Source organism: Plasmodium gonderi (assembly GCF_002157705.1).
Source record: "Plasmodium gonderi DNA, contig: Chr11, whole genome shotgun sequence".
Taxonomy (NCBI): Eukaryota; Apicomplexa; class Aconoidasida; order Haemosporida; family Plasmodiidae; genus Plasmodium; species Plasmodium gonderi.
Window position 1 is genome coordinate 1,673,062 of NW_021628936.1, and position 12,500 is coordinate 1,685,561.

The 12,500-nt window shown below is 31.9% G+C and overlaps 1 protein-coding gene across 1 annotated transcript in view; it reads left to right on the forward strand.

Moving 5' to 3' along the window:
- Positions 1 to 2,997: 2,997 nt before the first annotated feature.
- The window catches only part of PGO_113590 (hypothetical protein), a gene marked incomplete at both ends in the record, with an annotated part of 10,035 nt that continues 532 nt past the window's right edge, over positions 2,998 to 12,500 (forward strand). The window contains one exon of the mRNA XM_028688693.1: positions 2,998 to 12,500. This exon is cut by the window's right edge and continues 532 nt beyond it. Within this exon, the coding sequence (XP_028544494.1) occupies positions 2,998 to 12,500 (9,503 nt within the window).

A 12,500-nucleotide genomic window follows, 5' to 3' on the forward strand; every position in this document is an offset into this window, starting at 1 on the left:
ACCAACCCCACCAAGTATATGCATGTATTCCAGATGATACACTGCACGTATATGTATTGAAACTTTTTTAAGTTTAAATAAACACGTGGGTGTTATATATATATGTATATTCATATACTCTTTATAAATAATGAATCCCCATGCCGCTTTTAGCGTACGTCCTTTTCATATACCCCTGACTAGTTTTTAAATACACTATTTGTGATAAAATTATACTTTCATTTTACCTTTCGCCATAATTTTCATTCACCATATGTAACACACCCTTTTATGCTTATATAATATGCACACTTATGTACAACTGTGTACTTATTGATAAGTCTAATTTATAATGTATTTTACTGATAAAAAAAAAAAAAAAAAAGAAAAAAAAATCAACAATAAAATTATGAACAGAACGAAGAAGACAGGGGAAAATTATAACTTGTTCATAATTTTATTGTTATTTTTATTATTATTTTTATTGTTATTTTGATTGTTATTTTGATTGTTATTTTGATTGTTATTTTGATTGTTATTTTGATTGTTATTTTGATTGTTATTTTGATTGTTATTTTGATTGTTATTTTGATTGTTATTTTGATTGTTATTTTGATTGTTATTTTGATTGTTATTTTGATTGTTATTTTGATTGTTATTTTGATTGTTATTTTGATTGTTATTTTGATTGTTATTTTGATTGTTATTTTTATTTTTAATTTAATTCTTAATTTCACTGTTGATTTTGTTGTTGATATTGTTGTTAATTTTGTCGTTAATTTTATTGTTAATTTTATTGTTAATATTACTGTTATTTTATTTTGTATTATTATTTTTTTTTTTTTTTTTTTTTTTTTTCATAATTCCCTGTTGTTCATATGTTTTTTCCTTCCGTGTACATTTTCCCGTTCTTACGCTTTTTTTTTTTTCATGAATTTCCACATTTCCTAAGTTTTCTTTTTTCTACAATTTCCCATTTGTGCATAACTTCCTTTTTTCTATTTCTTTTGTTACACGCTTGTTACGTGAATATTGTATTTTCGTTCCTTTTTTGTTCCATTTTGTTCCACTTTTTTTCAATTTTTGTCCTTTAACGCTTGCTTCCTTTTTGTTCCACTTTTTTTTTTTTTTTTTTTTTTTTTTTTTTTTTGCTTCCTCATGCGACCTATTGCGCTACACAATTTTCCACCACCATCCCCATATTTTGCACCACCTTTTATTTATATCCCTCTTTTCACGTCATTTAATTTACGAACGAGTCAGAATTTTTCCTGACTGATAATTAATTTTTAATGTTCATAACGAATTTATCAAAACGTTTATATGATATTACAATAAAAATTAAAAAAAATAAAAAAATTGAAAATACTTTCACCTTTAATTTTACCCAAATGTCTATTTTTGAGTGTGATTGAGAGTCATATGGGGGAAAAAAAAAAAAAAGGAAAAAGAAGCACGCATTTTTTTTTTTTTTTTTTTATGCCATTTTTATTCCATTCTTATTCCATTCTTATTCCATTCTTATTCCATTCTTATTCCATTCTTATTCAATTTTTATTCCATTTATATTCCATATTCATGCCCTTTTTATTCCATTTCCATGTCATTTTTACGCCATTATTTATGGTATTTTCCTTTTATTTTTTCTCTTCCGCCTCACCTCCCACCTTGATTAGAGTACAAAAGGAATATTATAAACACGTTACACTTCACATGTTGCAGGTTTCATATTTTACATTTCTCATTTTTTTTTTTTTATTTTTGTACGTCCAAAAATATTTAAACTGTTATACATATACACACCTTATTGTAGTTTGAAAAAAAAAAAAAAAAAAAAAAAAAAAAGCTCTTATAACAATTTATATAATATATACATATGCATGTACACATATACACATATGAATTTTTTTTTTTTTTTTTTTTAATTGTTTGGTAGAAGCATGCCTTTACATTTAAATGTATGTAAAGAGTGTGAATGTTTTCATTTTTCACGCTTTTTATGCCTTCCACACCCACTTAACCTTTGTTCAATTTAGTTATCCTCCATTCTCATTTCTCCCCCCCCCAACCCCCTTTTTCTTTTTTTTTTTTTTTTTTTTTTTTTTTTTTTCTGTGTGCATATTTTATCAACCTACTCTGGACTAATATACAAAACATGACTTCATTCACACATGTCCAATTTTGAAGGCCACATTTTTAATGTCACATATACCCCTATGTATATTTGTACACTCAATTTTGGGAAGATTCCTATATATTTACCTATCTACTATATAAACCCCCTACATTTGTTCAATTATAAATACATAATTTCCGTATAAGTACACACGCACAACTATCGCACATTTAAAAAAAAAAATATATATATATATATTGTAGATATACTTGCAGACAGACACACATTTGGCTTGTGTTATAAGACGTTTGCTTCATGTTCGTCAAACATAAGAATGTGTATGTATAAGCATATATATATGTGAATATGTAAGGAAATGCATATGTATACATATGCATGAATATACATAAGTGCACAGATAATGAGCATGCTTCTCCCCTCCCTCCCCTCCCCCCTCCAATTCATGTTCTATAATAATTAGGTAAACACATACTCTTTGGAATCAACGAATTGTAAATATAAATAATCTTACTGAACATATATGTTACACGTATGCATGCATGTGCACATAACGCACAAGTACAGATGAACATAAACACACGTCTATATTATGACCCATATGAAGTCGAAAATATGATTTTCTCCATTTTTTTGTGATCCTTTGTTATCATTTCATGAATGAATGAATGAATAAATAAATGACTTCGATGTCATAGTGTTAAAAAAGTTATACCTGCATTTGAAGGTACCTATACAGAGAAATAATATCATGTGTATGCATGCACACACACGTACAAGCATGCAAACATTTGTGTATATTTGCACACGTGCGTACACAAGTCTACACGTATATACGAACAAATGCACATGTATAAATACAGACACAAATATATACGCATATAATGAAGCGTAGTTTGAATACTGTGAAAGGGAAAAACACAAGTTTCGGAAAAATCAATATGAACATGCACGACCAAATAAAAATGAATAATTTTTACGTGAATAATAACCCGAGCAGTAACATTAGCAGTAACCTTAGCAATAACCAGAGTAGTAACCTTAGCAGTAACCCGAGCAGTAACGCGGGCAATAACCCGAACGGTAAGCCCAATAATAACCTAAACAGCATCCAAATGAACAATCAGAGGAGCATCCCGAATAACTACAACTTAAATATAACAAATTCTGAACTCTCCCAGAACATTTTGAATGGTCAAAATGCACGTGGGTATGAATATAATTTATTGCCCAACCAAAGCCCAAAGAGTCACCAAAATGTTATGTATGATCAGAAAATTGGGAGTAACAATAGTAATTATGTCAGTAGCAGCGCGAACAACAGAACAAACAATTATATGAATGAAAAAGAATTTAATTCACAAAACGCAAATTTTTTGGAAAATTTGCAGCACCATGTAAATAACATTCACAATACACAAAATAACAACGTTTCTTATGTAAAGGGAAAAGGACATATTTTACATAATCAGAAATATTTTATGACCAATACAAATATTAACATTGCAAATGACAACAGCAAAAACATGGCACATGTGATGAACTGTAATCCAAATAATTTGCAGCAAAATTTGTGCGCTAATAAAAATTCAGGCGCGAGTAAAAATTTGTGTGTTAATAATAATGTGCACTCGAATAAAAATTTATATCAAGCTAAAGAAGCTCAGAAAAAAGGAAATTTTTCGAATTACAATTGTCACCAGGATTCTTCCATGAATCAAACCCAACAATTTTTTAATTCAAAAAAAAATTATTATCAGGGCAGTAATAATAACAATGCGAACATGAACAATATTCATGATGTGCGCGTGGTGACTCCTGCGGGAAGTGCCATTAGTTTGCATTGCAATCCGCATGACAATTTTTTAACAAAAAATATAACCGCAGCAAGTGGTGCAAATATTTGTTCAATGAACAATACTACTCAGGGTTACACAAATGACATGACAAAAAGTACACACCCAAATCAAAGTACCATCTTTAGTAGTCAAATGAATTCGTGGAATGCGAAATTCGATTTGGGGAACAGTAATAATAGTAGTAGTGCAGTTAATAAAGTTCTTCCAATTACACAAAATATGAACACTGCAAATGGAAAAATGGCTAGAGGGAAGCCAAATGATGATAGAGGTAACTACAATGTTGCAACAAATAATTATGATAGGAATTTTATGATTAAAAATCATGGTACTGTTGGTTCGCATTGCGTTGACAGTATTAACAACAATGTTAAGAGTGATGATCAGAGGAGAGGTGGTGGTAACTGTAAAAGTAATCAACATAAAAAGAATCTAGCTAATCATAATAGCAACAATAATATAGGAATAAACATGAATGATAAAAAAGTTGAATACAATTTGCACGATATTAAAAATCAGGTAACTAGTAAGAAAGATATGCAAATTGAAGTTCTACAAGGTGGCATGGTTTCGAATAATAATGATGCAATGAGTGGTTACAACGAATTAAAAAAGAAATTCAGTGGAAGCATGGCAAGTGCATTACGTTTTTCTAGTGTCAATAAGAACAATATTAACAATGTCGACCCGAGGAAAGATGTCGACATTTATGTGGCAATGAATAATAATAATAATAATGCCTTGTGTGCTGGTACCACTGTCGCTGGAAACCCTATAAATAATAACCCTAGCCATGCAGTGAATTTCATTAGTCCTTCGAATAACGGTAATCAGGTGATCGACGCCACCAAAATATACGCTTCTAATATTGACAACATATCTCATCAATCCAATTTGCCCAGCACACACGGAGGTGGCAGCAGTATCCAGAGCAGCCTTCCCTCGACCACTTTCAACTCGGGTAACTTCAACTCGGGTAACTTCAACTCGGGTAACTTCAACTCGGGTAACTGCAACTCGAATAATTTCAACTCGAACAATTTCAACTCGAACAATTTCAACTCGAACAATTTCAACTCGAACAACTTTAACTCGAGTAACTGCAACTCGAAGGGCGGTGAAATAAGCAACATTCAAAAGGCATTAACTAATGACATTCAAGTGCATTGTACGAATAGGAAAAAGGAGAATTTATTGGCAATGCAAAATTCCAACGGCAGTAATGACATGTACTGTGGAGATAAGAAAAACGCCATAAACAACAATCCCCACAATGGCTTAAATTGTTCCCCTCAGGATTCTCAGAAAATTGGAAATTTTGTTACAAGAGGGAGCAATTATGAAAACATAAACAAGTTCAATAATAGTAGTTGTCATAATGGCAATCAGACGAATTTGCTAAATAATTACAGTAGTGGCTTTTACAATAGCATGAATAAAACAAGTGCGAACAACAATTTTGTTAAAGCGAACGGCGAATTTCTAATGAATTCTAATATTGATGACAAGAACAATGCAATGGGTAATGAACCCTTTATGAATACAAATAGCCATTTAAATGGAGTTTCAGGTGATACTCCTACGGAATTCCTGAAGGTTTTGCAAAATGATCAGGTCAATACAAATCATGTAAGTGGTAACAACATAAGTAACACATCTAATGGAGGTGTCATTAGTTATGGAAAAAACCATGACAGTGGATACAACAGTGTAATTTCAAATGACATCATGACTAATATGTCATCCACCCAAAAGGCAAACTCCCAATTTAGCACAATAAAAAACATGAACATGATTCCAACGAATAATCATTTGTTCAACACAGTTAACAAGTATGACCCTTCTGTAAATAATTTAAATTCACATCATCAGTCACATCATACGAATGAGCAGAATAATGTTATGGTTCATCATCATCTTCATCAGCTCCCAGGGTCTGTTAAAATTGGTCAAACGAGTAATAACCTAGGTAACAATTTGAATGCTTACAGCAAGACTAATAACAACATGGATATAATGAAAAATCAGAATCTAGAAAATGGCACTATAAACGTAAATAATTTTCTAAACAGTAATAATTGTATTAATAGTAGTAACATTGTTAGTTGTAGCACTTTCCCAAATGGTAGTAGCAGTAGTACTAGCAGCAACAGTGGTAGTGGTGGTGATGGTAATAGTATAACTAGTAATAATAATTTAAATGCATTAAAGAACAAAGAAAATGGCAGTGGCAAAACTTCACTGCCACATACTTCTCCTCTGCCACATACTTCTCCTCTGCCACATACTTCTCCTCTGCCACATACCTCACCACTGCTACATACTTCACCACTGCTACATACTTCTCCTCTGCCACATACTTCTCCCCTGCCATATGGCACAAGTAGTAATTATACCTGGAAAAAAGATTTTTACAATTCTAAAATTAGTAAGTCCAACATATACGCACCAAAATTAGGAGAATATTCGACAAATGGGTCAAGTAACAGTGGTTATATAAGTAGTAACATAACTAACATTGGGAATGGCATAAATAATGGAATAACCAATACAGTGTCGAATGCACTAACGAATAACGCCAACGAAATTGACAGTATTACAAACAATTTGACAAATGCATTATCAAATAATATTACAAATAATATAACAAATAATTTGCAAATTATCCATAACAATAACGTTACACAGAAAATTAATAATAATATATCAATAAATTTATCCAGTGGGATGACTGGGATGACTGGGATGAGTGGGATGAATGGGATGAGTGGGATGAATGGGATGAGTGGGATGAATGGGATGAGTGGGATGAATGGGATGAATGGGATGAATAATGTGAACCTTAGTAATATGAAAAAATTTAAAAAAAATGTTTTTAACGCTGCGAGTGTAGGTGATAATATGTCACATATGCGAGACGTTAATCAAAATGTAGCTAAATTGGATTCTTTAGCGAATTTTAATGATCCCATGAAAATTTCCCCAATCGATAATGGTAGCATCCATAATGGTAGCATCCATAATGGTAATATCCATAATGGTAACATCCATAATGGTAACATCAATAATGGAATGCATAATAGTAGCATCAATAATGGAATGCATAATAGTAGCATCAATAATGGAATGCATAATGGCATCCACAATGGAATCAATAATGGCATCAATAATAATAATCATGTGAAGAACAATGTGTACAAGGCCATGCTGAATAATAATATATATGCTAGCGAATCAGACCTTACCGGACGCAATGGCGTACTTTCCAATTACTACAACATGAGTGATAGTGGCATAAATCACCTCAATGAGAATAGCTTCAAAGGAGTGCAGGTGAACTCGAATATGAATATCCCAATGAGTGTGCAATCCGATATGTCCATGAATGCACAGTCCAATATGTCCCCAATGAAGATGATAACCAAAAATGATACACTGGATCAAGTAGATACAAGAAAAGGATTATCGGTGCAGAGAAGGGTGTCGGATGTAAATCCATCGAATCCATATGGCAATATAGACAACATCAATTGCTCAAATGCACGAACCAACGCTGATATTTCTGGTATTTCTAAATTGAATATGATGTCAAAGGGGATTAATTGTAAGGGTTCATCCATGGCCAATCCAGCGTATGACAATTTCTATGATGTACATAATCAGGCCAATGCAAGGAATTGTATGAAAATGAACAACTTAAATATGAACGTAGTAAATCAAAGCAATAAAATGAACAATGACACGTCACAAAGGTATGCATTAAACAGAGGAAATAATAACATGGAGACAAAACATTTAAGTATGAACGAATCGTTACTAAATAATCAATTAATGATGTGTAATAGGAAAACAAACAAAAATGAAATAGTCGATGAAAAGAATAAAAACTGTTTACCAACAGATGTGAACAGCCATTTAAGCAAAGACTATAATATGAGTAAGGAAAAGATGGATTCAAATTCGAATAGAAACAAAGAGCCACTATCCAATTCGATTGGTAGCAGGTGTGGTGCATCTAATTATGATATGAATGAGAACCTTCATGCAGAGAAAAGAAAGAATTATAATGACATGCATCACATTAGTGGTGATAATAATAATAATAATAATAGAATTAGCAATGGTACTATTAGCAGTGGTAATAATAATGGCCTAGTGGAAAACACCAAAAGAAGTATTATGCAATTAAACAAAGTTTTGTATTCAGGAAACATAGCTAATAATCAGAGTGACATTGAAATGATGAAAACATTGCAAAGAAGTAACAGCTTATCGAAATTAAACAACGCAAATTGTATACATATATCTGACTTCAATAGCACAATCAATTCAATGGGAACAACCCCTGCTAGAAACAGCGATTTGCATAATGAAAGGAATAATAAAAATGGAATAATTGGTATGAATCATGTAAACGTTGCCAATCCTCTAAATTCGACAAACATGATAAACAACGACTCAATGTTATTACCCCAGGAAAAGGAACACTTATTGACTGAAGATAAAAACAGAAAAAAAAAATTATGTGGTAAGGCAAATCTGAATTACGGACATGTAAATTATATGAATAATAATAATAATGATAATGGAAATCAGGACACAGGAATGAATAACAACTATTGTACAGATCTCAGAAATGGTGGAATTAACATCAATTTCAATAATCTGAACCCATCTGGAGGTAGCCAAATTGATCCCATTCAGAATATTATAAATAGTGGAAAGGCACAAAGTGAGCTGAACAGGAATAAGAACTATCATGTCAATTCAAATGATATGAATAAAAATGCTTATACCAATAGTGATATTGTTAATGACATGAATTATGCATATCAGAATAAACCATATAATGAACAAGTGTACACAAATGCATATGGAAATTACATGATTGGATTAAGAAAAGACATGATCAGTGAAGGAACGATCAATGGAGGAATGACCAATGGAGGAACGATCAATGGAGGAATGACCAATGGAGGAATGACCAATGGAGGAATGACCAATGGAGGAACGATAAATGGAGGAACGATAAATGGAGGAATTATCAATGGAAATGAATCCAACATTCAGAATATCAATTATCCAATAGTAAACAATTTCAATAACACAAATTTTTCCAATTCATATAAAGGCATGTCTGAAAATAACAAAAGTATGTATCTGCAGTGTGGTCTCAATCAGATAGGGGGAGAAGATGTGTCATCAAATAATGATGAAAGTAATACTATAAATTCAAAAAGCCTTATCAACATCAACAACAACTTCAACATGTTAATGAAAAATGCGAGCACTGATGTAGTTGAAGATCATAGTGCCCTTGTTGGTTTAAGAAGCGCAGGAAATGGAACTAGTGGAAAATATGATGGAGATTTAATTCAGAGTGGTGGCAAAAGTGGTAGCAAAAGTGGTAGCAAAAGTGGTAGCAAAAATGATGGCAAAAGTGGCAGCAAAAGTGGCAGCAAAAGTGGCAGCAGAAGTGGCAGCAAAAGTGGCAGCAGAAGTGGCAGCAGAAGTGGCAGCAAAAGTGGCAGCAAAAGTGGCAGCAGAAGTGGCAGCAGAAGTGGTGGCAGCAGTGGAAGCATCGGTGATAGTAGTAGCCCTAGTAGCAGTAATAACAACATCGGACATGTAAACAACAATGACATATGCTTGGGATACAAACAAATGAACAATTTCCAAAAGAAAGGGAATGTTGGAGTTATGGATGGTGTTGCGCATGGCTTGTATAACAAGGTTACGAATGAGACGAATGTTAAAAATAATGCAAATGGATTGTTAAAAGGAAATTTAGAGATAAATAATAGTGAGACAAATGCATTTTCATCGAAATATGGCATAGAGAGGAGTATGACACATCTCAGTGGTAGTGACAACGTACAGAATATTTTTAATAAAAATGAGAATTTAAGTAATATTGTGAATGTATCAGGTTTTGACACATCTAGAAAAGGAATAAATTTCGAGAATCCAAACAATTTATCATATAGCATAAATCCAGATTTCCTTGTTCAGAATTGTGCATATGTCAAATCAAAAGGATCTAATGCAAATACTGTTCTTTGTGAAAACAATATAATGTCTATAAATGGTGGAAGTATAAACCAAATTACTAGTTTAAGTGCAAATGGTGAAAATCTCATGGATTATAAAATGCAGAATATAAATAATGAACAAGTCATTATGTATAGCAATAATAACACAGGTGTATTAAATATACATGATCCCCAGTTAGCTAATTTTTCTATGGTTCAGAAAGGTCAGGAAATAAAATCCATGAATGTAAAAAGTTCATGTAAAAGAAAAAAAATGGATACTGTAGCAAAATCGAATGAACAAATCAATGCAACAGATTCTTTGTCAAATCCAAGAAGGATAAGGAAAAAAAAAAATGATAATGTAAATTTACCATTGCCTTCATCATCCATGAATGGAGCATTATGCACATCGTCACATATAGATATGAATAAAACCACTGATGTTAATCAGAATTGTAGGTTGCAAAAGGAAAATTACAATACCATGACCCATCTAAATGCAGTTCAGTTTTCTACCAGTGGAGAACACTGCATGCAAATTAGAGATATAGGTAAAAATTCAGATAAAACAGATAAAATCTGTGAAGAAACAAATAAAGTCTGTGAAGAGAAAAATAAAGTCTGTGAAGAGAAAAATAAAATCTGTGAAGAAACAAATAATATCTGTGAAGAAACAAATAATATCTGTGAAGAAACAAATAAAATCTGTGAAGAAACAAATAATATCTGTGAAGAAACAAATAAAATCTGTGAAAGTAGCATGCAGCAAAGTGCAGTAGAAAACATAGTGAAGAGGCCAATATTTGATGAATCTAAAAATGTACACGAAAGTTACACTGGAGTACAGGAAGCAAGTATGGAATATAATTTACAGTGGAATGATAACAAACAAATGATCCACATAGATGCAGTTACAGCTAGTTCGAATGAGTATAACTCATTAATCATGGATTCATCAAAAGGTGTTAATATTAACGAACATGGAAGTGAAAACATAGAAAAGACACATTCAAATTATGAATTAAAAAATGATGGAAATAGAAATGTTGAAATGGATTTAGCAAAAGTAGCATTGGAATCTGCCGTTTGTAATATGGAAACACAGAAAGTGATTGACTTCAAGAATTCAAATGTTAACCTTCTCTCATGTGATTTGAATGAAGAGGCTAATAGAAGATTCAGCTTTGACCGTAAGGACGGAATTAACATTAATAAGGAGACTAATAATTCATCAGACGAAGAAATTGTCAATAGTAAAAATATTATAAAAGAACAAAATGATGAACATCAAAGTGGAAATAACTCAGTGATACATAACGAATATAGTGTGGAAATTTCTAACTTGGATGCAAAAGATGAACAAAGTATTAACAAATTGAGTACTTACATTTGTCTTAAGAACATAGAGGAAGAGATTTCTAATTACAATGAATCTAGAAAAGATGTTTTATTACAACAGGGTGAAATAAACAAAACTGTGCAAAAAAATGGAAACCATATCATGGTAGTAGATTCAAATACAAACCTAACCGATGAATATATGAATTGTATGAATAATAAAAAGAATGAATACAATGATACGAAAGAATTTAGAACGAACACTTATGCCAGTATCGAAGAAATTTTTAACGAATCAAGTGTAAATAATTTATATGAAGAACATGAAAATGAAAACGTGAAAAACAATCTTGATAACGTTGACACAAAAGAAGAGAATGGAATAATCATGCTTGATAACATCACTGTACACCATTCTTCTGCAAAACCAAGTGCAGAACCGAATGCTAATGAAACCAATAGTATCATCGAAGGAGTAGAGACAGAAACGGAAGAAAAAACAGAGAGCTTATGCCACCCGGATGGAAAAAAAGAAGTAAGCAGCTCATGTATTAATGAAAAGGATGATGATGATAATGATAATGATGATGATGGGTACTATAAAAAAATTGCTCAAGATACGAAATCCATGAGCTATGACAAATTACATAGGAACAACAAAAGTGATTATTTAAGTAAAGAAGACGAATTGATAAATGATGAAAACGAAGAATGGATTCAAAAGAAGGATGAGGAGGAACACACCACCCTGTTGATTAATGAGTCTTTCAGGAGTAATGAAAATGTTATTTTGTCAATGAATAATGAAGAATTGAAAGAACATTGGTACATGTCAAATAAGGCATTTGATATTTTTTTAAAAGAAAAGGAAAATAAAAACAGTGAAAATGAGGATGTTACCACTACAGCTGAATCGAATGAAGAGAACGGGAATGAGGACGGGAATAAGAACGAGAGTGAGAACAAGAATAAGAACGAGAGTGAGAACGAGAGTGAGAACGAGAATGAGAACGAGAATGATATAAACTTTGATATTGAGATGATTACCCATTGTGATGGAAATGGTGAAGTCGTGGGAAATGGAATTAGCACATTTTACATTAATGAAGATAATTTCAATGAAAATTACAACAGTGAACATGAAATGAGTGAATT